At 38.5% G+C, this 27,938-nt stretch overlaps 1 protein-coding gene across 1 annotated transcript in view; it reads right to left on the bottom strand.

Moving 5' to 3' along the window:
• Positions 1–3,698: 3,698 nt before the first annotated feature.
• SBNO1 (strawberry notch homolog 1) overlaps positions 3,699–27,938 on the bottom strand; it is a 49,449-nt gene continuing 25,209 nt past the window's right edge. The window contains exons 14-31 of the mRNA XM_027853580.1: positions 27,804–27,901; positions 26,647–26,798; positions 24,910–25,107; positions 24,469–24,633; positions 24,196–24,368; positions 23,720–23,851; positions 22,049–22,184; positions 21,436–21,548; positions 21,246–21,317; positions 20,742–20,841; positions 17,291–17,365; positions 16,626–16,772; positions 16,444–16,538; positions 16,201–16,293; positions 13,806–13,943; positions 13,458–13,534; positions 11,620–11,813; positions 3,699–10,220 (exon numbers count right to left, since the gene is read on the bottom strand). Coding sequence (XP_027709381.1) covers positions 10,078–10,220; positions 11,620–11,813; positions 13,458–13,534; positions 13,806–13,943; positions 16,201–16,293; positions 16,444–16,538; positions 16,626–16,772; positions 17,291–17,365; positions 20,742–20,841; positions 21,246–21,317; positions 21,436–21,548; positions 22,049–22,184; positions 23,720–23,851; positions 24,196–24,368; positions 24,469–24,633; positions 24,910–25,107; positions 26,647–26,798; positions 27,804–27,901 — 2,301 coding nt within the window. The 3' untranslated portion in view covers positions 3,699–10,077. The remainder of the gene's footprint in view (positions 10,221–11,619; positions 11,814–13,457; positions 13,535–13,805; positions 13,944–16,200; positions 16,294–16,443; positions 16,539–16,625; positions 16,773–17,290; positions 17,366–20,741; positions 20,842–21,245; positions 21,318–21,435; positions 21,549–22,048; positions 22,185–23,719; positions 23,852–24,195; positions 24,369–24,468; positions 24,634–24,909; positions 25,108–26,646; positions 26,799–27,803; positions 27,902–27,938) is intronic.

Genomic DNA, 27,938 nt, shown 5'->3' with positions numbered 1-27,938 from the left:
AGGCCAGATCTGATCTCAGGTCTTCCTGACTCAAATACATAACTTTTTCTGCACATGTTGTCCATCACCTGTCAGGAAGTAGGTAACACACTTTATCCTAGGTCCTCTGAAGACATGGTTGGACATGGCATTTATCAGAGTTCTTTAGTCTCTCCAAATTAGTTTTCTTTACAATGTTGCTACGCTTATAGAAATCATTTTTCTTCTGCTCACTTCACTATCAGTTCATACAACCCTGATTACCTGAAATTATCCCTTTTGTCATTTCTTATGGAGCAATAACATTCCAATATGTTCATTATAGTAGTTTGTTCAGCCATTCCCCAGTTGTCTAAGAGGCACCACCTTAGACTCCAATACTTTTCTTTTCCCCCTTTTGATCCTCCCTTCAGGGTCGGGAAGTTTGTTTTGCTTGCATCTCTCCCCTTTCAGATACCCTCCCCTCCCCCCTATCTTTGTTTCCTTCCCTGTTGAGTATGACATTCTCATTTGTCTGTTTCAGACAAGAGTGAAGGTTCATCTCATGTCCACTCCTCCATGTTTGTATTCTCTTCTCACGTACCCTAATCATAAGAAATAGCAGGTTCCACTCCCTTCTTCCGCCTTTCTACACTAATGTATTTGTTTTATTCAGCACAAGTATTGATTGATCTCTTTTACTTTTGGGGGAATCCATTTTTTCAGGTAAAGTTTACCGTTTTCTTTCCTAAGCTATTTATTCTCCTAATTCTCTCCTCCAAAGCTTTTACTTCATTTTATCTTACTTCATTTCTTCTAGGTATGCACGTACTCCCATTTCTCACATAAACTGAGGCTCAGAGAGACCTTCCCCATGGTTACACATCTAGTAAATACTGATGTGAGGGTAAGACCTCTCTTTCCGTATTGGTCTTCCAAACATACCTTCATTTTTATCATCCTTTGCACCAAGCAGTGCCTGGCACCGCCTAAACGCAGTACGTTATGCACTCCTGGCCCTACACTTTTGTGCACATCCTCCCCCGACTTAAAACTTCCTTCATCTTCTCTATTGGATTCTTTCCCATCCCTTCAAGGCCCATATCAGTTTCTAAGAAGTCTTTGCTGAACACCCCAAGCTTTAGTCATCTCTGCCAATGACCTTATCTCACTGTGTCCATTAGGCCTTAGCTTTTATCTCCCCATGAAGAGGTAACATATGGTGCCCTTAGATATATCTCTTATCTCCCCCATTGGACTTCAAGCTGTCAGAAGGCACGGAGGCCAGAGATTGTCTTGTTTCTTCTGCTTGCTTGGTGTCTTGGAGTGCTGAACCCACATGGTGCTCAGGGAAATGTTTGTTGATTGACAAGTGTGGCCGTTACGTTGGCACTTTCTGGTTCCGAGTCTCCAGGAAAGGGAAGCCATCTCAGACCTGCCTCTTTCTACCACGTAGGGTACTGTCTGAAGTACAACTCCCTTGAACTGACAAAACATAACCTCTGCAACATGAGGGACCACATCTGAGGTGCCTTTCCAAGCTAAGTCAGTAACTTTGCCATCTAGTCAGATCTCTTCCAGCTCCACACCCTGTAAGGATGAAGGCAGTGTGGTGTATGGAACGGGCTCAAGTCAGAGGACCAGGTTCAAATCCTGGCTGCCTGTACAGCTCTCAGTTTCTTCTGCAAAACGAGGGAATCAGACTGATCTCTGAAGTCCTCCCAGGTCTAAATCCATGACCTAGTCCATTTCAACTCTAAGTCTATGACCCTATGAGGCTACAAAAGGTACCCAACATGTTCCTGGTACGAATAAATGTGGAGTGTTTCAAAATTACTTCCATTATTTCTCGGTGGCACAGTGCATGAAGTATTAGACTTGGAGTCAAGAAGAGGAGAGTGTGAATCCCATTTCAGACACTTACTAGCTGTGTGACCCTAGGCAAATCACTGAGATCGCTCTCAGCCTGTTTCCTCATCTGCAAAATGGGAATAATAGCACTTGATCTCTCAGTGGTCCTGAAGATCCAAGGAGATATCTGTAAAGTGCTTTGCAAACCTTAGATATTAATGCTGACATCATCACTTGATCTTTTCAACAACTTTGAAAGAATTCGTTCTCTGAAGTATGGATTCAGTCAAGGGCTGCACTTGAGGACCTAGAAGCCCCACGTGGGCTCGAGGCCACAGGTGTCCCATCTCTCCCCTCCCCCCCCAACCTGGACATTGCCAATAGCCCAAGTGATTTTCCTAAAGTGCAGATCTGACCGTGTCACTTTCCTACTCAAACTACAGGGACCGACAACCTATCATCTCCAGGGTCAGATATTAAAGCTCCTCACAACTGACCTCTTCCTATTTCTCTCTTCTTACACATCACTCCCAATGCATAAATTCTACAGTCTGGCTATGCTGGCCCACTTGTCCCTCACACAATAGTCCACTTCTCACCTACTTCTCTGTATGCCTTGCTATGCCCCATGGGAATTCTCTCCCAACCTTCAACTCTTAGAAGACCTGGCCTCTTGTAAGACTGAGCTCAAGCACCGCTTTCTCCAGAAGGCCTTTCTTTGTTCCCTCAGCTACCAGTGCCATCCTCTTTTCAAGATCTTTTCCATCTACTTAGTATATTTCTGGCATGTACCAATTAATGTACTATTGTTTTCCCCATTAGAGTCCAGTGAGGCCAATGAACATGGATTTATTTTTTTTTTTTATGCTCAGAAGTTGGTACAATACCTGGCACATAGTAAACTCTTAATAATACTTGTTGATTGTCTTATCAGAAGACGAACACAATTTCCCGATTCTAGTACTGTTCTCCTATGGTTTTCTATTTACAAGGCTCATCTGGAAAAAATCTGGGATAGATTTTAGTGAATTGAATCAATAGTGTTACACAGCCACCAAAACAAAGGCTAAACTAAAGAGCAGTAAGAATGTTAACGTCTAGAAGGAGGGGTGGTGATATGCCTACCATACTCTATCCTGGTCAGACTCCACTCTGGAGTATTCTGTCCAGTTATGAGAACATTTGTAGCAATGACTAATTTTATATATTAACAAGCCCTAAAATAGCCTTTGAGATTTATAAATCAATATAGACATTAGTGCTGGTATTTGGTCCTTAGTCAAAATATACTGAAGAAATAGCTCAATGATGGAGATAGACTTCCTGTTTACTTTTAGCAAGGCTGTACCATTAGCTAACTGCCACCTGTGTGTATTCCTGCTCAAGATTAGGTTTTCCTAAATTTTTGTCTAGAGCCAATCCTAGAATTCTCAGGTGACATCCATGCAATCTTCTGCTCAACTTTCCCAAATTTGAAAGAAACTGTTGTCATTACAAAGAATTCAGAACTCATAGAATGCCTCACATCCGCAAGGTGTTCAACAATAATAATTTTAAAAATAATCTAGTCATTTAATGCTCTTGGGTCCCAAGAATGCATCTAACAAGAGCGGGCAGCTTTCAGGACTAGAAGCCACCTTCTTTGAGATCTGGAATCACGAGCATCTCTACCATTCCTTCCAATACCGAAGGGCCTACGACTGCATGAAATTTCCTACAATTCATCAAGTCTGGGCAGACACAAACAGCTGAGACAGATGACCCCTTTCTAAGAAATAACTATTGATGCTCTCATTTACCTGTTAAAAATGAAAAGGCAAATCTGGCACCAACGATCCCAAAATAGGTACTCCTGAAAGTATTATTCTCTCATAAAGGACAACAAAGACTCCAGAGTATTAGCCAGTTTAATTTAATCATTTTACAAAAAAAGCCCCAAAACAAAAAAGCCCCCAACAAAAAACTAAATACAGATTTCCATAATGTCCCACTGTTGATCTTTTTCACTTTACAAGTAAAAACCCTGCTAAATGCATCCAGTACATTTTTTTATTGCATGAGATTCCAATTTTGTCAAGTTAAAAACCAAAATGGTGCAAACAGCAGATTCTGGACACTCAGAGAACTGTTTCACCACGAGAAAGTTGCATGGAGCAGTGCAGCATGACCAAGACAGTGAGAATCTTTACACGGCAGATTCCAAAAACAGAGTAGAAATATAAAAAGGGTGATTCAAAACAAAACCAAACCAAACCCCAGTAACAACAAACCACCAAAATGATAAGTCAGCAAAATTCACAATCTGCCTTGGTTGGAAAGTTGTCTTTGGAATCCATCCCGCCATCTCAAGATGCACCATTTCGGAATCATAAGGAGGTTCTGTGCCTACATGAAAAGGATCCTTTGCTCGAGGTAGAACCACAGCAAGTCTTATTGCAGAGATACAATGTACCTCTTTCCCACCTCTCATGGCTGATGGTAGATACAAGTGGTCATTGAGAAGGATCAGTAGCTTAGCCATTTCATCATAAACCAGTAAGGTGGATGGTTTTGCTCACAACAAATAGAATGTGATGTACCTCGTGAAAAGTTCTCTCTGCCCAGAAAAGCCAAGGTCAGAAAGATGAAATATCGATAGTTCAAGCTTCTTTATCTTCTTCAGTGCCAGAATACTATCAAAAGAAGTGCTGCCCCGAAATTGCCCAGGGTGCATTTTGGCTAGAAAGGTTTCCTCTGGGTAAGCAGGGGCCCAGAGGCCTCAGGGCACTTCACATCGGCACCAGAAGTTTAGGAGTGAAAAGCTCCCTAGGCTGCAGACACCCCTGAATTTGTGAGGAATTTGGTTTCCTGCCCTTCCCACTCTTCTCTAAGACAACTCAAATGATGATGTCTTTTCTCACTCTCTAAGTCTCCTCTTTGCTTGATTCTGCAGTTAAGGTACAGAGTGTGCTGCAGGTTGTGGTGTCAGACATTGCCACAAATGTGATTTATGATGCTACAAACACAAGATTTCAACTTTACTGTAGGTGGAAGGCAGAGTCAGGGAGCAGGAAGATGTGTTCAAACAAGGTCAGGCACTGGAGGTATTTGTAAAAGGATTTTATCAAATAAAAAGAGTAGCCTAAACTTGTTGAAACAGATAGCTTTCCTAAATATCACAAGAGATGGAAAGTACATCTACTTCCCGACTTGTGATATTTAGGAAAACTACCTGTGATTCAACGTTGCACTTCAAATCCAGCCATGAATGAAAGCCCTTGCTAGCCACACAGTAACAACAGCTAAACTTATTTTCTTTCCAGGAAAAAATGTTATGTAGGTACCTGGGCTTGTTTTGCTTCTAAGGCGGTAATTTCTTTTCATCTCCTCCCAATTCCCCCAGATGTAGGCTAGCAGTTATACTGAGGGGGGTTTCCTATCCTACACTGCCCGAATTCACCCCTGTTCTGTGATAGCCTTTGCTATGGAAGACCAAACAACAATACATTGCTTCTCTCTTGTGTGTGAGCACATGTGCACACATGGACAAACTCTTAAGGATTCCAAAATGTCAAAAAACAAACAGCCAGTTTTAGATTTTTTTTTTTGGGTTGGTGATGCTAAATGTCTCCATTTCCGCCCAAATGAGGTTATAAATTTGTTCCTAAGTCCATTAGGTGAAATGCCTAACACAGCCTCAAACGGCTTACCACTCCATTCTTCGATATACCAATCCACTTAAAATCATGAATTTAAGGCTTCTCTCTAGTATGTACAGCTGTACAGCACAATAATATGCTACTACATACAACAGGTCCTGGCCCTTGGCCTCTCAAAAAACTCAAACTTTATTGTCAGCTCAACTGTTTAAAAATTAACACACATGTCTACATATACAAACAGATAAAAGGTGATCACCAATTCCTGCCTACTACTCACAGGGTCTAAAGTGTTGATTGTGGAGGCTTCCTAAAGAAATAGAAGAGGATGGTGATGACAAAAGGATCATGCATGGTTTTTAAAGCAGCAACCTTTTCCTTCAATTGCTGCACTTTGGGGATATAAAAACGGAATCTAGGGTCTTAAGTGGAAGGGCTGGAGGAATAAGCCTAATTTGCTTAGGAATGAAGTTTGAACACTCCAAAATGCACCAAAGAAGGCAGAGGAGCTTAAAATGACGTCTGCGATAGAGTGAATCAAAGCTCATAATGGCATCAAAAGATCAACATAAAGGAGCATAAATAGTCACACGATGACAGTATCAGAAATTGCACGAGTCCACCCCCCCCCACCCCCAATGCATTGCACAGTATAAATTTTGGAACAAAAATGCAAAACAGGCATGTTTAAAAATATATTAAGACACGAAAACAGCTGAAGTTCTATAGTAAGGATGCAGAACAGAAAGCTTAAAGTATATGGAAAAATTCAGCTAAGACTATCTCACATTTTTCTAGATTAAAAAAACTCCCATGCCCTGTAGTACAATAAGTGAATAAATAGGACGAAGGGGGAAAGGAAAGAGGGAAATCAAAACTAGGAGGGGAAAATGTCTCCATTTACAAAAATATTTACATTCCTCAACTCAGTAACTTTCAACATGTCTATATACAGAGTTCTGTACACATCTTGTAGGGGGTAGGATTGAAGGGTGGGTACTCAGGAAAGGCATCGCTAACTTGAGCTGCATGTTTATAGATACAAGTTTCCTTCATTTATGTGCCCTTAAAAAACACTGTATTCTGACCAGAGGACTGGTAGCTTTTTCAAGTTTTAGCTATTATAGCATTTGCCCTCGAGGGGCCTCAGGTGACCAGAGGATAGAGGATCAAGGTAGTTATTTAACACTCCGGTGGCATAATAGTAATTGCTTTTCTACTGTGGGAACGTACAATACCTTAATTTACAGAATCTCCAACTTCTTGCTCATATTTATACAATCTCCATCTTCTGGGCAAGGAAGACAGAAGAAAAGCAGAATGAGGTGTTTATCTGCAAGGCCCTCAGGGTTCTGGGCTCTCTCCCTCCCAAGCTCTTTGCCTGTACCTTACACGTACTCCGTATGGATGGGCTCTGCTCCTCACTAGGGTGGCAGATCTCCAGCCCGCTGACAAAAGACCAAAGTAGCAATCAACGGTAGGGAACACTTGTTCTCCCACTGCCCCCATCCGCATCTTGGTATATGTTCTGCTTGTTCTTGACCTGACCAGAGGATGGTTGGGGTGGGAAGCCTGTTTCTGTTGACTAAAAACTGCTTTCCATCACTCCCTACTGTACAATTTAAAGGCAGTGACCTTCTTTTGTCCCAAAGTTACTAGTCTCTAACAGCAGCTGTGAAGTAATGTTGAGTTTTGAGAGTTTATCCCAGGAGCTGGATAACTAGAAATTATTTGGAAAATTAAACAAGTTATGATGGCTAAAGTTGCAAAGGGGAAAACGAAGTTGTGTTTTTGTTAAAGATGTTTCACTAATATCCTTATAAATACGAATCACTAGTTGGCATATTTTGATATTCTGACTACTGAATTACAGAGACCTCTCTGGCAATGAGGAAATTTAAGGGAAAGCCTCTAAAAATTATTTTTGTGCAGGGTTATGGTCCAGAATTAAAAAATGTGGAAGCAGTGATTTTTCAACACACCCTGAACCATAATTCTTTTCTTTTTTTTTTAAACACAAACACTTCAAAGCTCAATATCATGATGGTAAAAAGGCCAATCAGATTAAAAATCAAGTCTTCAGTTAAAAAATGTGAGACTAAAATAACTGATCCTATGATGAGCTTCTTTGGCTAAGGCCTCAAACAGATAACTTCATGAGTTTGGAAATCAAATCTACTTAGCAAGGGGTCTTTTTAACTCTAGGATCCTACCTCCCCACCTCTTAAAAGTTGACCTCCTTGAATAGGTTACTATTACAGTATACCATAAAGGTTATCAAATGCCCAAATCAAGGTTTTCTGTTTTGCATGCTTCCACACTGAGAAGGGTTCCAATACAGAACCTCCAGCATCACTTAACGTCAGGCCATCTTATACCCACTACTCTGACATTTTCAGGGACAATTTTGGTCATTTAAAATGTGTGTGTGTGTACACACACATTAAGACACTATAAAGACACACACACACATGTATATACACGCATGTATGTATGTATATACGCACGCCCAATTCTACAGAGAAATCAAAACACTATACAAATCATGTCCCCTTGCAGCACTTATCTACCCCAAGAGTAAATATCAATATATTAACTATAGTGTCATTTAACTGCAGGCTGAAGGACTTGCCTAGTGCTTCTTTAAAGGAAAACACAATCTACTTACAAACACCACCAAAAAGCAAAGACGTTTGGGAATCTACTTCCTCACAACATCTTTCCACTGGAAGGGGTTGTTTGACTTCAGAATCTCTAAGTGCAATCACCCTGGGGCCCCAACCATGTGCCCTGTACTCACACCCTGTGGGGCGACCATATTTTTTGCTGTCTAACTAGAGGCAGAAGCATAGTCCTTGTACTCTAAGAGGAGATCACTTGAATGAAAAGACTCCTTCAACCAGATAAGTGAGCAAAAAAGAGAGGACAGATTCTTTTTCTCAATTTAATACCATGTTAAGTAAACTCAGATGAAATGTCCAAGTAACCAAGTATATGCTTAAAGAAAATACACCAGGCACCATAAGAGACGGTTGCACTCAATTTCCACCAGGAAGCACCTAACTATACTGAGAGAGAAATTCTCCACTTCCAGGTCAATCCCAGAAGACTAAAAGAAACAATGTGGAAACTGACCTTGTCCATGTATGGGTCAGTGCTACCACCTACCACTGCCTTATGGCAGGAAGAGCTTACTTACACTGGAACAGAAAGCTACACAGAGTGCTGAGGCAACACATATTTCTGTAGGATGCCCAAAGTGAAACTGTTGCTAAAGGGGATGACTGCCTAAGCAAGAGTCCACTTCTTGTTAGTACAATAACTTTTATTTGACATCTACAAGATTTTGGTGTCTTGCAGCTTTCTGGACAGGTTTATACAATCTCAAAAGTTTTCAATAGTGCAACCTGTGCAAGCAAAAAAAAAAAAAAAAAAATAGACAAACATTGTCCCTCACTTGTTATAAACATTTACTATTATAGGCAAAACAAAACTTACCCATATTATAGATAAGTGACTATTCACATTTGTACATTACCATTTTAAACAGCTCCAGATAAACTCTACAAATGTCTTACAACATATTAAACAGTATTCAAGTTACTGGGTAACAAAGAGCACATACAGCAGAAGCCTCAAGTGTTTTCCCCATTGTCTAGTTTACAGCTCAAGTAAGGTTTCATCTTACAAGTGACAAATTAAATTACGTTAATGAAGTAAAAAATAAGAGGATTGTTTTGCAAGATAGAGGTCAATTTGCACTTAGTTTCCATAACCATCTCCAATTAAGGAAAAATGCCACCTTGAGAAAAACAGGCTTTGAGCCGGTTTTTTTGTTTTTGTTTTTGTTTTTTTTTGCAGCACATTAGGAATATTATTAATACATTAAAATGAACTAATTTTGAATTTAAGAATTTTATCACAAAGAAGGGCATACGTGTGGTGGACTCACTGCCTCAGAGAAGGAGGGGTATAAACCCTATACAAATGCACCCCACAGAGCTGTCTGTACAGGTGTGTTCCTCTTCGCCCTGACTTTGGTGGGATCTTACAGCATGCTTTCAAAGACATGCACTGTCAGAACAAAAACTGGGAAAGAACCCGAATGCATGATGTGCAACCATTTCCATTTCATGCTTAGTTCTAAACCTGTTTTACATGTTGAAAAGAAAAACCAAAACAGATTTTCTCTATTTAGAGACTCAAAGACATGCATCCTCGGAGGTCTTGCCCAGCCACGGCATGGATGTCCTGCGTAAACCCTGAGCGCTGAAGGACAAAATCAAGGTAAAGCCAGTTTGGAAAATTCCACACATTTTTGCACAAACTGTGGTCTTAGTTTAAGAAATTAAAAAAAAAAAAAAAGACACCCCTGCTTGCCCAAAGTCAAAGCAAATGGGAAGTTAAGTACTAGAGGAAAAGCCTACGTAGGGAAGGACATTTGCACCACCATCAGCATCGCTGAGTCTCAGTTTGGCCATCTTTTCCAGGTACCTCCTCATTCCCAAAATATTACCAGAGAAAGCGCAACTGAAAAAATTCTTTGGAATCTGTCCCTGATATTTATGCAAATGATATGCTTGGATAGCTTTTCCAGAAACACCCATGTCAAAACCTGCAGTCTATCCTTTTACAAGTTGTTCAAATTGGTGATGCTCTGTGGGTGATGCTGCTGCCATATCTGCTTCTGCTGGACTGCGAGCTGCTGGGACTGGTCGGATGTCGACAGAAGATTTACAAGGGGAGAGACACAATTTGCAGGAATGATCAAACCTGTAATTAGAAATAAACCAGAGGTTGGCGTTGCAAAATTCTTAGGGTTTGTCTAGTCACGGGAAAAGCTAAAGCCATTCTTTGGAACTGAAACAAGTTTCAAAAGAGGAAGAAAAACTATCTTGCTTTCCAATAAAAAAGCTGCTGATGGAGATGCTTTCCTATCTCTTCAGCAATCAGCTGAAGAGGAAGGCTTCTCCTCTCCAAGTCTGGATAGCACTGTAATTCGACAAGAACCAGGACCAAACACTGATCTAGAGTGGCACAGCCACCTTTCCAGGTCACATCCTGGATACCCATCAGCATATTTTGGTCCATTTGATCAGCTAACTGCCCAGAGACAACAATGCCATCAGGACAACGATGCAGTTGCTCTCTTTCTGTCCTGCTGAGAATGCACAATAACTGAGGCTTTCTTCTACAGGGCTTTCAAGTTCAGGCCTCAGCACTTGGTGGGGCAGATGCTGCTATCCTCACTTTACAGACGAGTAAGCTGAAGCCCAGAGAAGTCAGAATGACTTGTCCAGGATCATACAGCTAAGTAAGTGTGACCTTCCCGAACTTCTTCATTTAATCCTCTATCTTCTTTGCTATGATGCCTTTCATGTGGAAAGGATACATAGAACCAAAGGTGGCTGTGTCTCCCTCCTGCTGTCGATTACTGCAGAGCATTAAGGCTGGCTCAGGAAAGGATGCTCAAGAGACGCAGAGGAAGTAGGGGAAGGGCAAGGAGACAGGAAACCATGATGCCAACTATTGTGGAAGAGGTACAAAGCTACCAGAAAGAGCTGAAGGTGACAATTCAACCCTGGCTAGAAAAATACCAATAATAGCTAGCATTATATATAGCATCGGAAAGTCTACAAAGCGCCCTTTACATAGGTTATTGCATTTGATCCTCCTAGCAACCCAAAGAGGTAGATGCTATATCCCCATTTTACAGATGAGGGAACTGAGAGAGGGGGAGGTTCAGTGACTTGCCCAGAGTCACACAGCTGGTAAGTGACTGCGGTCACATTTGAACTCAGGTTTTTGTGATTTCAAGTCCACTGTTTCACCACCTAGCCAGAAATAAAAGAACATTTTGGGGGCCTTTTTCATAGCGGCTTGGACCTATCACTACATCCTTCTGTAACTTCTAACAGAGGCACAGACAGGTTAGGTGATTTGCCTAGGGTCTTTACTCAGTCAGTATGTGTCAGAGGTGAGAGACGAAAAGAGATCTTTCTGACTCGGAGGCCAAGTGCTCTCTCTGGTACGCCATGTGACCTCTTCTAGAGCATATAATTTATCTTTTAAAATAAAAAAAAAAAACAGAAATAAAAAGCAGAAAGCAGTGGGTTTTCTCTTGTACCTTATAGACTAGCACTAGTCACTAAGCAATATAAACAAGACTTACCCACAATCCGCTGTCCATCCTCTGTTCGTAGCCGAACTATCTGCATCTTCACATTTGTGCCGCTGACAGATGCTAGAACTCCCTCAACTTTTGTCCAAACACTCAGTACTGAACCACATAAAACATAATACGTTCGGCATCGAAGACCTATTTCACAAACCAATCCCAAGCTTGCTTTTTTGCAATTGCCTCTCCTGGGGGGAGGGGAGGAAGAAAGAGGGAAACAAATTAATAGACAGAACTTTCTGATTCTTCAATGTCAAAGACACATTCGCAACCCCTACCTATCCCACGAGGCTCCATTCTCCCTTTTTTATTCTTTTCATGTATAACTTTTATCCCAGGATCAGCAAATATTTCTCATTAATCTGTCTTTGTTGTTTTAGATTCTCTATCCAAACTTAGCAAATAACCACTATTTTGTTTGTCTTGGTTCCTTGAAAAAGGACTAAGTTTTTCATCAACTACTTTAGTTATCTAGTCATTTTAATTTTACACTCATTACTCTAAAATGTTAACACTGCCAAATAAATGCTGCTTCTATTACTATAAGAAGTAAGCCAATGATGTATTATTATTTAAAACATTATTTATTGGCAAGACTAAAGCAGAAAGACAATTTCAGTCCCCAGTGGAAGATGATGTATATTCCATCAAATTATCAGACGAAAAGTTATCTATTAGTGCAGAAACAAATTCAGAATTGAGTGCTTCTATGGCAAAACACTAATATGTCTTTAAAGGATCATATCAAGATGCTAGGATTGAAAGATTAATAATGCATAATAAGCTTACTGGTAGAAAGGGTATTCTTATAAAGTTCAAAACTAGTGTTCTGAATAGCATTTTCATGGCAAGTAGTCGATTAAAAGATTAGGCTTGTTCAAAGACCAGGCTCTTCTAGCCCAAAGCACAAGAGATTAGAAAACGTTGATGTTTTACATCCACAATGACAAAATTTCAGATCTCTGAAAGCACTGAAGTCAAACTACATATAGCATTCAGTTTATTCACAAAAGCAGAAGTTATTACCAGAAGGCCTATTTTTAGGTTAGCTTCTTTAAATGTAAAATCTGGAGGATTTTCCTAATACTCAACTCAGTACCATTTTCCCAAAGAAATGTATTGCTCACTGCAAGTCAATGTTACCTATCTGCCCAATAATGAGTAGATTAAAAAAAAAAAAATCAGGCCTATTTTTTTCTATCATTTTTCACCAAATGGGCCACATTCTACCAATTGAGCAAGTAATTTTAGGGAATACAAGATGTCCCGATAGAAAAGGTATGCTAAGACAACTGGAATATTAGAAGCCACTGAATATTCATTCAAATCATACGTAGTACCCTATGAGTTACTAGGAGGAACAAACAAGTAGTTCCTCACCTCCATTAGAAAATGCAATTCATCTAGCAGAATATAATCCAACATATAATAGTTTTGGAACTTCTGGTGCTTTATTCCTATTGTAATTCAATTTGCTTACTCAAGCACTAAATACTAAAATCCAGCTCTGTGATGGTTCTATCTTAAAAGTTTTGGTTTACAGCATAAGAGTGACCTAAATAAAAAGGAAATTTGGAAAACAGGATGATACATTTACTCTCGATGACCAGAATAAGCTGAAATTTGAACACTGAGTATAAAAATCAATGAGGAACATAGGGAATGTATAAACAGAAAAAAAGTAGAAGTCTGCCTTTGCAAAAATCAATATTTAATACTTTAAACTACTTGACAAAACAAAGACATCAGTATTTGTTAAAAAAAAAAATGCAGCCATGTTACTAAATCTTCATTACATTATCAATTATTCTGAAAATCATTCAAGTACTAACCAATATGCATGAGTACATGTATCTGCAGATGAATTATACTGATCTAGCCAGTGAACCAGGGCATCATCTGAAGCCACCTGTAAAAATATGGCAAAATCCAAGTTATGAGATAATAATAGTGCTACACAACACCTTTTTACAGGAAATCTTTCTCGATTTCCCCATGTGTTAGTGCCTTTTTCTCTCCCACCCAAAACTGAACATTCCTTGAGGGACTGGGTTGTCCCTCTGAAATCTCAGTCATCTTGTGATAGTCATCCTATACATTTTTAATAAAATCAGAATCACCATTTAAAAAATAAATTAGACAGGAAGTTCACAAAGTCTATAAACACATAGGAAAAGTACCTTCTTATACTTCTTTTTCAGATCGGCCAAAGTCTCTAATTTAAGCTGTTTCCCAGTATTTGGTCTATAAACTAGGAAAAGCTTCTTTTTGGGATTCACTTCTTTCACCAAGATGGCAGTTTTCTTGTTATTTCTTATCTACAAAAAAAGTCAAGAGACATCATTCTAATAAAATATTTTAGGGAGAGAACGCAACTACCTGGCCTACTGTCATTGATTCTTGAAGGTAGCCAAATCTGAAGAGCCATTGTATTTAAACTTCATTGATATGAAACATGTGCACCTACACATAACTTCAAAAAATAAGTTACTTCCACCTTTAGTTTCTTACACTGCAATCATCCCCAATTACCTAACTGCTCCAGCACCCTCACCAGAAAAGATAGGACTACACATCTGTCCTAGACCTCCTCTCTACTAAAAGGGAGTTTCATCTGCTTTCTTTTCTAGGACCAGGACTGTTACTGTAATTAATCTAGGACAGGAAGCATTTTAGTATTGCTAGTGCTTATGCATATTCCAGGCAACAAGTAGTAGACTGTAGTCACAAAACGTCCCCACGTTCTGTTCTCCACAAGAGTTGCTGGGGCATATGCAACAATTACCTTCCTGGTAATCTTTCTGCAAATACTCATCATTAGAACAGTACTAGGGGGTGACCTAATGGCCCATTCGATAACATTTCTTGAAGTTTTTGGACATACAATAAAACCAACTCCTTTCTTTGCTTCTCCAAGGGGAACCTGTGAATCACCTTCCATTTAACTACAAATTTCCCTGATTCTTCTGGTTTCCCTTCTATCAACAATTACAAGGTTAATAGGATCTAGCTCCTCTGGCCTTATGTCCACCTGCTAGTCACTGGACAACGATCTTAACATGTAGAGGATCAAAAGCCAAAAGAAATCTGGTAGCCTAAAAATGAACTCTGAGCATTCGCTGCCCCTATCCTGCTACTGTGACTACAAAGTAAGTGGGCACAGAGTAAGGATGATTTGATTCAGGGCTTGCCATAGCCCCAAAAGTTTCATCACCAGGTAGCTAGGCTTCTGGTGATGACAAGCTCACGATATCTAACCTCAGTCTTTTCAGACCTTAGCCTGAGAGAGAAGGCCATAGCTTTTGAGAGCACAAGAACACCATAGAGAACGTGTACATAAATTGTTCTACTCCTTATATGTTTGCTGAGAACCTAAGATGGGGAGCCTTTTGAAAGCAGGGAGTACTATTTTTTTTTTATTTCAGGTGCTTAGCACAGTGCTTGTCACATAAACTCTTTAATAAATTCTTTCTGACTGACTAGATAAGAGTTGTAAGCAAAATTAAAAGCAAGCATCAACTTGGCTCCTAACTTTCATCATCATCATCATCATCAGGCAATTTATAATGCTGATTCTTTCCAGAAGGCCATCTGACACTTTCATGATCTTGCATCTAACGACTGCTTCTAAAACTAGTGGATGTCACTGTAGAGGCTCCAGTTGGCTGGTACTCAAATCACTTCTGTAAAGGGGCAAGGCTGGATCCTTCCCAGGCCCTCACCTCCTCCCTGGGGGTATGGGAGAAGGGAAGAGAAGGAGGGGGAGGTTCCCTGGTCTAGTCTCACTGAAGGTGTAATCGGCCAGCAGGTTAGAATAATGAGCTCCCTTCCTAGCCTAGGGGTAATGCTCTGCCCCCCTCTTTTAGAGGAAAAGCTCCAAATAATCAGCTCCCAGCCCAGCCCTGTCACTTTAACACCATTTTTATACCTCTTCAATTTCTATAGAATAAAAATATTTTTGATATGTCTCCTTTAAGATAAAGAGAAAACAGAGGCATCCACAAAATGATGGGATCTTGTTTTCCATTTTTAACATTTTATGATTCTGATATGATCAAGAGTACACTGACCTTCCCTTCTGGGCCTCAGTGTTGTCTGTGCCTCACTTGTCCTTTTATTTTATATCCCTCTGCTCTGCTGCCCTCTTTTCTGGAGGAGCCCAGGGCCGCCAAAATCCCCTGCGACTCCCACCCCCCAGTTTCTGGCTTTCCAGACTTTTGACACTCAGACCCAGGCACTGGGCCCTACCCCACCCCCCACCCCCATGCCCTTCCAGCTCCCTTTTGTGTATTATCTCCCCCTATTAGATTGTAAACTCCTTGAGAGTAGAGACTCTTTTTCCTTATGTTTTCCTAGCACTCACTCAGCAAAGTGCCTGGCGCACAGACATCGACTGATAAATGTTTTGCCTTGCCAGAGAATGTTAGCTAAATAAAGGAGGTTAAAAGTTTCATAAAAGTATCCTACAATGTGGTTTTAAAAACATGAAAGAAACCAATAAAAACTATACTGCTGGAAAAGAAATTGGTCCCATCTCAAATCTCAAAGTTGTTCACATTTATTAGAGGTTCCTACTTGCAGCGATAAATAAAAGCCATCATCTGGGCCTGTCTGTTCCGCCCAAATCTTGGTTGCTTCTTCCCAAGACATTCCTCTCTCTACACTGATCTGTAAGAGAAATAAGGTAAACACTAATGAAGGTACCGCTGTGAGATACCTGACAATGTTTTAAATAAATTTAAAATACACAAAATCTTCAACCGATATTCATCTAAGTATCATATTTGACCGTAACATGATTGCGTATATTAAACTTACTGTGTACAGTTCAACATGGCCTGACGTTGAATAGCCTGGTGTTAGAAATTTCTTAGCATCTGTTTTCCGCACCTTCTCATCTCCAGAACCAAGATCTTTAAAGAATGATAAAATTAATGTAAGAAAAAAAATTAATAATACATGACTATATTTAATTACTTCATTTTGAATTTGCTACTTACCTAAAATACCCATATCATATCTACCATTTTTTTTGGCATTTTGTATGACTGCATTAAGTGTGTCTGAAAAATACTGAAACAAAGCATTCTGCTGGTGCACCTCCATACCCAAAATACGATTTAAGAATTTTCCTATGTTATTGTAATCTGAAAGGGAAGTCACAATAAATCCAATTAATTTAAGTAATAAGGAACAAAGATATATATTTAATCATCATCCTTCAAGGACCATCTCAAGCCTTGCTCCTTTCTTATGTATAGTTAGTTCCCTGATTTCTACAAATCCTCTTCTCATCTGAAATTGTCCTTATGAAAAGGACCATACAATTTTAACACTACAGCATTTTCTCCTGCTACTTCATCTATACATATGCATTGTCTTCTTATGCTCCAATATGTACTGCCAATTACTACATGCCAAGCTTTGTCCACAGCCCTGGAGGATACAAAGACAACGAATGAAATAATCCCCACTCACAAGAAAACTTAGATTTTATCTAGAGACATAAGGACATGCCTAGGTGTACAGAGACTACAAAAAAAAGAGTTTGTCTTTGGATTCTCCCACAGCATTTGCCAAATGCACATTTTTCATTTCCAGAAATAGTCATTAACTTAAAATAGTGAATTCTAATTGACAAGTTAAACAAAGTCAAGAGGAATACCTTTATCAAGAGTCAAAATTCCAGAGCGGTCTTCCACATTTATAAGGCCCACACCTATTAATCCTTGTCGGACATCTACAAGAAAAGACATGAATGCCTCGAGTTACCTCCTGGACAAGCCATTACCTAATCACGGCCATCCATATTTACCACCGTTCTAAAACCCCAGAGAAAAGGAGTTTTATTGTGGATTTCAATTTCACAAAGTGGGCAAAGTGGTGGTGGTGGAAGAGGGGTAGGGGTGAAGGGCTGCCTTGGTACACCCGTTATTAAAGGCTAGATGACTAACAGAAAAAAAGATCACAGAGTTTACAAAGATCTGTTCTTCTGTACTCTGGTAGCTCTAGGGTAAAATCTGGATATAGAACGTCATCCACACAGGACCCTGTTTAAATGTTAATAATTTAATTTGAAAATATAACCTTAAATGAAGCCACTGAAAACAAGTATTCCTACATGCCAAAATCTTTACAGCAGCACTCACTGTTTGTGATAACAAAGAACTAGAAACAAAGCACATGCTCACTGATTAGGGAATGGCTAAAGAAACTGTGGTACAAGAATGCAATGGAATATTAATTATTGCTTTGTAAGAAATAATGAATACAGAGAAGCATGGAAAGGTCCACATGAAATGATGCAGACCTAAGAAAATAGACACAGTGACCACAATAATGTAAAGGTAACAGCATTCACAAAAAAGTGAATGTTGAAAAATTCTGATCACGTGCATTCAACATTTTTTTGTGTGCTGATTTTTGGTCTTTTTTGTATTTAAAAATATTTCCTTTTTACATGAAAATAAAAGATGCCTCTGTAATGGTGAAAATTTAACTGATTAACAAAAGTCTTCAACAAAAAATTTATCTGAAGAAAGATATACTTAACACTTGTGTTTTAAAATTGTCATTAACATTTTCTCAACATAATCTATTCTCCACCTTTTGGTCAAAGCTTTATACTTCTGAAGTGATAATCTGATAGGTAAAAATATAATCACATTAGCCTCATCCTGCTTGTTTTTTTTGGTGAGGCAATTGGGGCTAAGTGACTGGCACAGGGTCATACAGCCAGTGTGTGTTATGTGTCTGAGGCCGGATTCGAACTCAGGTCCTCCTGACTCCAGGACTGGTGCTCTATCCACTGTGCCACTAGCTGCCCCAGAGACTTGATTTTTGATGCTGGTTCTTCAGCCTGGCATATACCCAGTTACTCAGAGTCTTTCCACGGATTTCTTCATTTGCAAATCAAAGGATAGACTAGATCTGCATTTATTTCAGGGATTAAAATGTGCCCATGTACTTAAGGACAGGCAGTACCCAGAGAACAGGGAATAGCTGAAAAAGAGGGTGGCATGAAACTAAGCACTTACTACACCCTAAGACAAGATCAATAGGAGGCATTTAATGAAACTTGTTAAGCTTTGTCGAAGTGATGCAGAAGAAGCAGAGGCAGGAGTTCAGCTTACATGAAGACTACAATAACGTAATGGCCACTAAAGACTTATTGTGGTCGATGTAGTGACCAGTGGTGGTGACTTCAGAGAGCTGGCAGCGAAGCAGGTTTCTCACCTCTCAGGAAGAAAGGATTATTTGTGCAAAATGAGAATGATTTGCAGACATGGCAAATGTGTTGATTTGATTGTCCACAATGAGTGAAGTGGGAAAAAAAACTGTAGTAATGGAATTCAAAAAAGTTAATTTACGAAATTTCAAATACCCCTGGTTAGATGAAGAGGCTTATAACAAAATGGTAAAATGAACTGACAAGTGTTACAATTATTTTCAATTCATAACTGTACTATTTCAGAGTAAAAACATTACTGATATATTTTCTATTAGATTTCAGTTATGGCAAAAAAAGAATATAATTTAAGCAAAGTTCAACTAGCACTAACATTTGACAACTGTTAGGTATTCTTTAAAACACTTAGAATCATCAATGAATCTATTAAGAAAAGAGATAATTCAGAAAAGATTATTTTACAAAAAATACAAAATATTACGAGAGTAGACCTTCACAAGCAGCGTTTACAGTAGTGATGTCTAGCTTAAAATATGAGGCCAGGGACAGACTGTTATCTAACAAAGCGCAGGAAGAAAGTGCTTGCAGTCAAAAGGGCAGGTTTCAAAATGAAGAGAATGGAGAAGGAAGAAAACTATCTTTGCATACTCACCCATCAGGTTTGACATAAGAGGGATTAAATGAAGGAAGATTAGCAATAGACACTCAGTGGTTCAAAAGAAAAAAAAATATGCAACAAAAGAGCTAATAAGAAAATCTATGGTCTCACATAATCATGCTTTCTACATCTATATGTGGAAAATGAAATGGAAGTAAATTTGACCTTACAAAACTCAGTCAAAATTCATGGAATTAGAACCAATGAATGATATTTTAAACACAGACACACAAACAGAGTAGAGCAATATTATAGATTAAGAAGATGGGTGGGGGCAGCTAGGTGGCACAGTGCATAGAGCTCTGGCCTTGGAGTTCGGAGGACCTGAGTTCAAATCCAGCCTCAAACACTTAACACTTACTAGCTGTGTGACCCTGGGCAAGTCACTTAACCCCGATTGCCTAAGCAAAAAAAAAAAAAAAAAAAAGATGGGTGAAGATCAATGAATGTAATGGTAAGACCTTAGAGGCCTTTCCAATAAGAAAAGGGACAAAGCAAATGACTTTGTTATCTTGATTTTATCTGATATAGTCCTAGAATTGCTAGTTATAGCAGTGAGACAATAGAAAGAAATTGAGAAAATAGGTATAGTTAATCAAAAAAGAAACAAAGTTACTGCCTTTTACAAATGATGACAATTTAGAGAATCCTGGAAATTCAAGAAAACATTAACTGAACAATTATTAACTTCAGTGAGATATAAAATAAACCCACAAAAATCAAAGTTTCTGTATGTTACTGAAGAAAACTTAGTGGGGAGATACAAAAATAAATTCCTTCCATAATAACAAGAAAATGTACAAAATATCTGAGAGACTTACCATGAAATATATAGGAATTATATTAACACAAGAATAAAACAGGCTTTATATAGTGGAAACCATAATTGTTGCTCGTGATTGGGCAGTGCTAATCTAATAAAAATTACAATTATCTAAATTAATTCATAAATTCAGTGAGTGCCATACCAATATGCCAAAGTTACTTTATCTGACAAAATAGTGACAATTCAAGAATCTCAAGGGAAACAAAACAAGGAGAAAAAAGATGATAATTTTCATGACTCAAGATGATGAGGAGAGTTCTTGACCAAACAGGATAGAGAAATGACTACAAAAGATCAAATATACAACTCTGATTACAGAAAATTGAAAGGTTTTTGTACAAACAAAATTGTTTCAGGGAGAATTCAAAGGGAACAGATAAACTGGGGAAAATTTTTTATTTGTTTTAATTTACTGTTTTCACTTAAACAGTTTAAAATTTTACCTTTGAAGAATTCTCCTGGATAGTCAGGAGGTGGTGAGACCATCGGGGAATCTAGGTTCACAATAGATTTCATAACAATTTCCAAAGCATTTCTCCCATACTGAAGAAAAAAGAGAGAAAGGAAGAACAACCTCTAAGTATTAAATATCCTATATAAAGTTAGCATTTTGCTGTCTGACATACTGAGTCTCTCAAGCAGATACACAGCATGTACAACTAACTTCCAAGTGATTTTGAAAGCTAGGCTCTCAATCAGAAATATTTGAGAATTCCAAGTCTATATGGCATAAGTAAAGGAGGGTTTAATGTAATATTTAGACTCTTACATTGCCCCAAGAACCACAACTGAATGAACACAAAATTTTTACCACTTATACTCGTTTCAGTGTGTTCTCTTGGCTTTCTTATTTTTTTCTGTGAGAGGAACCTTTTGGGATTCATGACAATACTATTTCAAATAAGAGACAAAAATACTTAAATACTGAGACTACAAGGAAAACATACCTTGTTATCAAAATTGAACCTGCTCAAATCTCGAGATTCTGTTGCTCTTCGGTCACCATGTGTGAGCGCCCCCTACCAAAAACACAATTTCAAAATCACAGCACAGTAGCTCCTGTTACCAGAAGACAGCCAAATAGAAACCATCACATTCTTTTAAATTACACCAAAAGTGGCCTTCACAGCAACCTACCAAACTCTCCAGTCTTTTAGCAACTATGGATGCAAATCTTTGCTCTCCAGCCAATTCAGAAATTAGAAATACATATTCTGGAGCAGTAACTTGGTTTGATCTATGAGTTCGTCCTGCATTTAAAAAAAAGAAAGTAAGTGAGCTTGCTCATTAGGTAAGATGATTAGGTCTGTTCTTAGCTTCTAGAGGAGTTGGTATCCAGGAGGACTGAAGCAATAAGCAGAAAGCTCAACCTAAAATGTGCTTGTTTCTGATCTAATCAGCAAAGTGGGGGGATGGGGGGGGTGTTGGTGCACTTGCGCACACGCAGCGCAACACGGGGAGAGCACCACTCTGTAACCAGGAACATGTCAGTCAAATAAATACAAATGCAGCCTTTGGGTGCATTCCTTTCCTCACTGGGAATCTGAAATGAGGCAGGACATGGTGGTGCTGGCAATCAGCTGGGAGATTGAGGATCCAAATGAAGCTTCAGTCTACTGACTTATCAATATATTAGGGAACTATAAACTAAAATAAGGCTAAATTTATATATTTTCAAAATTAAGGACATGTTAATTGTATAATTATTACCTTATTATGCCACGTGAAAGTAAAATACAGTCTAACTCACCAAACTGCTGAATTGCTCTATCGGCACTCCAAGGCAATTCCAAAGTCATATGTACTCTCCGCCTTTGATTTTTAGCTCGACGATCTGCTTGTAATGAAATACCGGAGCTGGCAGCTTCTGAGATAATGGCAATATTCTAGATCAAATAAACACAAAATATAAACGATCTCCGCAAACAAAAGGAGGATGCTAGCACTCTGAATTCCCAATGAGAAAATACTAAATCCAAAATCTCCAAAAGAATTTTGGCTGTATTTATGAAACCTTTGCTCGAAATTACATTTAGCAACATACATAAGCCCCATTTGCAGAAAGAGAATATTAAATAATTTATTACTGCCACACCTACTTTATTCATTCATTCATTCATTCATTCATTTGGGGGTGAGGCAATTGGGGTTAAGTGACTTGCCCAGGGTCACACAGCTAGTAAGTGTCAAGTGTTTGAGGCTGGATTTGAACTCAGGTCCTCCTGACTCCAGGGCTGGTGCTCTATCCACTGAACTACCTAGCTACACATCTACTTTAAACTAAAAAACTACAATGTTTTAAAAGGAGTATTTTTTCTTATCCAGATTATACAAGAATCAACAAAAGCCAACAAATTATTGTCATCTTTGTCCATATCATACTTGTTATATAAACTCCTCTAATTTGGTTTGAGAAAGAGGAATTTTGGTATCACATTTTCTTGTAAGCAACCATGTCTAACAATTACAGTAACAACCAGTTGGAGATGAAATCAGTTCTTATCAAAGTTGTCATGATTTCAGATCTCTCCAGGAAGTCTAGTGGCCACCAAAATGTATAAGTTGGCCTTATCACTAAGTTACAATACTACGAAAATACCTTCATAGTAAATGGCATTTGGACATGATAATGTACCCGTGTAAATAAAATAAACCAAAAAACCCAGTGCTGTAAAGTTTGCAAAGCACTCAATATATATTATGTCAATTGACCAAAACAAAACCCATTTAAAAAATCCTCACTTTATACATAAGGAAACTGTTGTTCAGAGTTAAAGTGACTTGCTTAGGATCATGGAGCTAGCGAGTATCTGAAGCAACATCCAAACCCAGGTCCTCTTGACATGGTCTTTAACAGCCAGTTAAATCAGATCACCATTTCTGAGAGGCAAAAGTGAACAGAGTCACGTAACCAGCTTTTAGGTGGCTTGGGAGAAGTCAATCCTGGATTCTATCTATTTGGTTTGAAGAGGAAGCAACAGTTCTAAGTTTTGTGTTTTTTTTTTTTTTTGTTTTTCCTCATCTTTTTTTTTTCTAAGCAATGGGGTTAAGTGACTTGCCTAGGGTCACACAGCTATTAAGTGTCAAGTGTCTGGTCTGAGACCAGATTTGAACTCAGGTCCTCCTGACTCCAGGGCTGGTGCTCTATCCACTGTGCCACTTACCTGCCCCAACAGTTCTAAGTTTTTATATAACATCCAATGAAAACATGCCAAAGGGCATAAAAAGCACTTAAACCAAATGATTTTAAGGGATTATATGAAAAATGTTCCATTACAGTATTATCTGAAAAATATATAACCACCAATGTTACTCAAACCATATTTATGATAGCAAAATTTGTCCAGTTAAAATTATTCCCTGAGATTTAAGTAATGTGTCTTGTGCATACTAAGTACTTTAAACACTCCCTGAAACTTGCCTTATTCCCATCCATGAATCTCTGCTTTTCTGTGATGTTTAGAATTTCCACTGGCACGTCAGCTTCAGACCTCGACTCGTAAGATATGCTTCCATCATCATTGCTTACTACTCTCCCCTTTCGGCCAGTCATCTGGAAAAGGACAAAGTGGTTACTTCTCAACCGAGGCAACGGAGCACAAGGGGACAATACTTTTAAGAACTCCCCAAGAGACAAGATGGAAAGGGAATTAGAGGTCACTCAACTTGGTAAAAAAAAAAAAAAAAAAAAAAAGGGAGGGCCCTCAGAGTGTCAGAAATGAGCACTCACCCAAAGTCACAGAGACAGGATTCCCACCCACTTCACTCCAGACCCAGTACTCTTCCTGCTACTAAAGCCCTACCAAAGGAGGGACAAAAATCCCTGAGACTTTCAAAGCACAAATCATAATACACAAAACAACAGAGCCTTCATTTGAGAGCTTTTTAATTACCTACCTCAGCCACATTCTCTGGGCCACCCAGCTCATCAATAAGTTCATCCAGTGTATTAGGAGGAAGATCTTCAGCTAATTTTTCCAATTTGTCCAGCAAATCTTTCTTCATCTGCTGGGCTCTTTCAACAGCATCCTGACTTGTTACAAGGCTGTTGCTGTTACTATTATTATTAGCTATAAGAGAAAGTCAATACACAAAATCAGTAGTAAGCTTTTAAAAAATTACACTTAAAATACTATATATACTTCCTCTGTAAAGAAATCATAATCATACCTTGTGTATTATTAGGAGTAGTGACAAGAGACGCAGAAGAAAAACTTGGTCGTTTTGATCCCAAACCTGACGCTAATAAGGCACTTTGAATAGAATCTGGATCAATACTTTTTTTCTTTTTTTTCTCTTTGCTTTTCTTGTGGTCTTTTCTGATTAACCAAGGATCTGAATATGAGAAGAAATAAGTTCAACATTAAATGAAATGAAATTTGTCCCCATCACATGAGCCTGTGGATGTGTTGGATGATGAAGAGTTACTTACACATTGTCATAGATAAAAGCTCTATTTTTGAAACACTTGGGTCAAACAATACTTTACGGTCAACTTTTACTCCTATTTATTACTACCGTGCATAAAGGAAATTACATTTAAAAAAAATTCAAACAACATCACAATGTTATTTTTAAACGTAGTAAGGATTTAAGAAAATATAAACTTGCCATCTTCATCATCTTCACTAGATTCATCCCGAAATGGGTTGAAATCATCATCATCTCCAGAACTCATGTTTTTTGAGCTCTCATAGTCAGTTTCTTCATTATCAGACGCATCAGATTCACTTCCACTATCATCAGAACTGCTTCCAGTAAGGCCACCAACTTTCCGTGCTTTTTTGGCCTCTCTGCTAATTTCTTCCCCTATATTATATCATAAAACAAAATGAGTTGGCAAAAATATTTTTTTTGATTCCCAAACACCAGATTCAGTATTTAATCCTAAGAAACTATTATTTTAAGTAATTTTTCCATAACAACTACAACTTTTAGGAGGTTTTCCCCAAATCAAGTCAGAATACAATAACCTACATGTACTTCTTACCCAGCATCTGCCTAGCTCTGTGTTGGGGATACAAAGATTGAAATGGAAGAGGCTCTGTCCACCCTCATATACTCCTATGTATTCTTGTACAGAAATGGAATCTTGATAATTTGCCTTACTGAAGTATTTTTAAAGAGGCCTCTAATGTCGCTTCATTAAAATCTATGTACCAACCAAACCATCTAGGTATATGGAAATTTCTCTTTGAAAAATCCACTCAGGAGGCCAAATACTCATCTTAAGGCTAGGAACTAACTGTAAATTCTAAATAATGACCAAGTAATTTTGAGAAGGACTAAACAACATCATTATCAATTGTTCAACAAACTCAAGTAGTTTAAATGATGAAAATTTAGAACTATATTTCAACAAAAGCAAGTTCTATAAAATAAAAGTTATTTTCATTTCCCAGTGAACATGCAGAGGAACACAATGTTTACTAAGGCAGGTGGCAACAAGATATGTCAGGAAAATCTTGTCTATCACCTGAGGTCACGAATCAAAGGTATCTGTTGATGCAGGTAGCCCCCCTTTTTATGGGAGGGAGGGAAGTAGGGGAATGATGAAAAGTGTCATTTTATAGGTACAGTAAACTCCCTCAAGGGACGGGGATATCTATTATCTATAACCTAAAGAGTTGTTGGAAGCAGTGAGAGGCTGTGATTTGTGTAAAGCCACACAAGCCAGTACTCGGCAGAAGGAACAATGGAACCCATATGTTCATGACTGCAAGGCCACCACTCAGCAGCCAGTACTGTCACGATGCCTTGCTAAGCAACAGCCTTAGTAAAAGGCATATTGGTGGGTACGTGACACTCAGAAACTGAGCACTTTGGGAGGACGTCCTATTGCTGGAGTGCTTGGTAAAGGTGGTTTCCTGGCTGTCTGGTGATGCGACTATCAGGATCTAATATTTCAGAAGCCCTGCCAACAGTGATGCAACACAAGGCAACAGAAGACAGTGGGATACATGAATTCACTTCCCCCCCAGGCTCTTCAGCTAGTTTGATCATTTAAGTTCTGAAGGCTCCACCAGGACAGGACAGGATCATCACATTGTAGAGTTCCCACCAGTTCCTCTACCAAACAAGTTAAAAGGCTAGGCTTAGGTCTCCCGGAATCTTGAAAATCAATAAGTAAAACTGGATTTTTACTCACAGGTGGACGACACTGGTTCAACTTCACTTTTTAGCCAAGTTTTAGAAAACTGTATTTAGTACATAATTAAAAGACTTAGGATCAATATCTGTGAAGGATATTTTAGGAATAGCTCCAATTTTAAGAACTATCTGGTTTTAAAATTTATTACTTCCCAATATTCAAATTCCCATATGCATTAGAGAAGAGCACAAACCTACCTTTCCGTTTCTTTATTTTATTCTCCTTACAAGGACTATCTCTGGGGGAGCTGTTGTTACTCTGAGCAGTCAAATCAATTCCGAGCAAACTAAAGAGTTTCTTTCTGTCTGGAGCTGGAAAGTGTTTTTCAATGAGTGATTGTAATACCCCTCTGTTTAAGGAATAGAAAAAAATAATCAAAAAAAAACTGGCACTCAGTATATCCTAACAAAATATCATTTACCAAGTAGGAAAAAAACACAGATTTAGGATTTTCTAATAAATTAGAGTAAACCAATCATTCTGATCCTTTACATTCAAATAGTTTAAACAAAGCTAAAGTGAAATATATCATGGTAATAACTGAAAATATGTAAAAATACACTGGGGAAATCATATTCTCTTCTCAAGTGATACTTCATGTATCAAGCAATGTTCTCCATTAAAAGCACACTAGTTTTAATAAATAAAATCAGCCTTGTAAAAAGCTTAATGCTTATCCAAGGTAAGAGAGGCTAGGTAGGGAAACCAGAAAAAACTATTTCATTAATTTTGCTCCTGGAGTTACCAGCAAGAGAAATGAGAGTTGTGGTCAGTAAGTTTTTTTGGTACTGATTTATAAGGTTGAAAAAAAAATCCCTCTCAAGAAAAACAACAAGCACAGACTCAGTGTTAATATACCATCCCAATGAAATGAAATAGTATTCAGATGGATATCTCTGCATTATACTCTAGATCTTTGCAGGCTATGCCTCAAACACTGTGCGCATACCCAGTGACAGTCCCTACAATCTTTCTGTGCCCGTACACACCCTGGCTGGTATGCAGACCACTTGTTTTTTCTTAGCACGGCTGCCCAACAACTCCAGAATCATTAGGTGGTGAGCACCACTACAAAAAATAAACTCAGGATAACTGCAGGATAATAAAGCAACCTATTAAGAGTCTCCACAGCATAGAAGTCTAATGTACTAAGTCACAAAATAATACTAATACTTTGAATGATGCTATCAGAAAGTGTAAGATTTCACAAAAAGTGAAGTCAGATTTGAACATTAATTTTCCAACAAATGTTAAATTAGAGAAAAACTATTTTAATTACTGAAAAACTCCTAACTTTTAGAGTAAAATATACTAGTATAGATAAAAAGCTCAAAGGCAAAAACAAAAACATTACTTGGCTGTTGACACAAAGTCGTTTAATTCTCCTCCACCCTCTTCCAAGGCTTCTAAAGTTCGAGCTTCTCCTGTTGACTGCAGACCAATGACAACACACTAGAGAGGAAGAAATAGATTAAGTAAAATATAAAAG

The sequence above is a fragment of the Vombatus ursinus genome, unplaced genomic scaffold (assembly GCF_900497805.2).
Source record: "Vombatus ursinus unplaced genomic scaffold, bare-nosed wombat genome assembly UNPS02009994.1, whole genome shotgun sequence".
NCBI lineage: Eukaryota > Metazoa > Chordata > Mammalia > Diprotodontia > Vombatidae > Vombatus > Vombatus ursinus.
The sequence above is the reverse complement of the archived record's forward strand: the minus strand, read 5'-3'. Positions and strand labels throughout refer to the sequence as shown.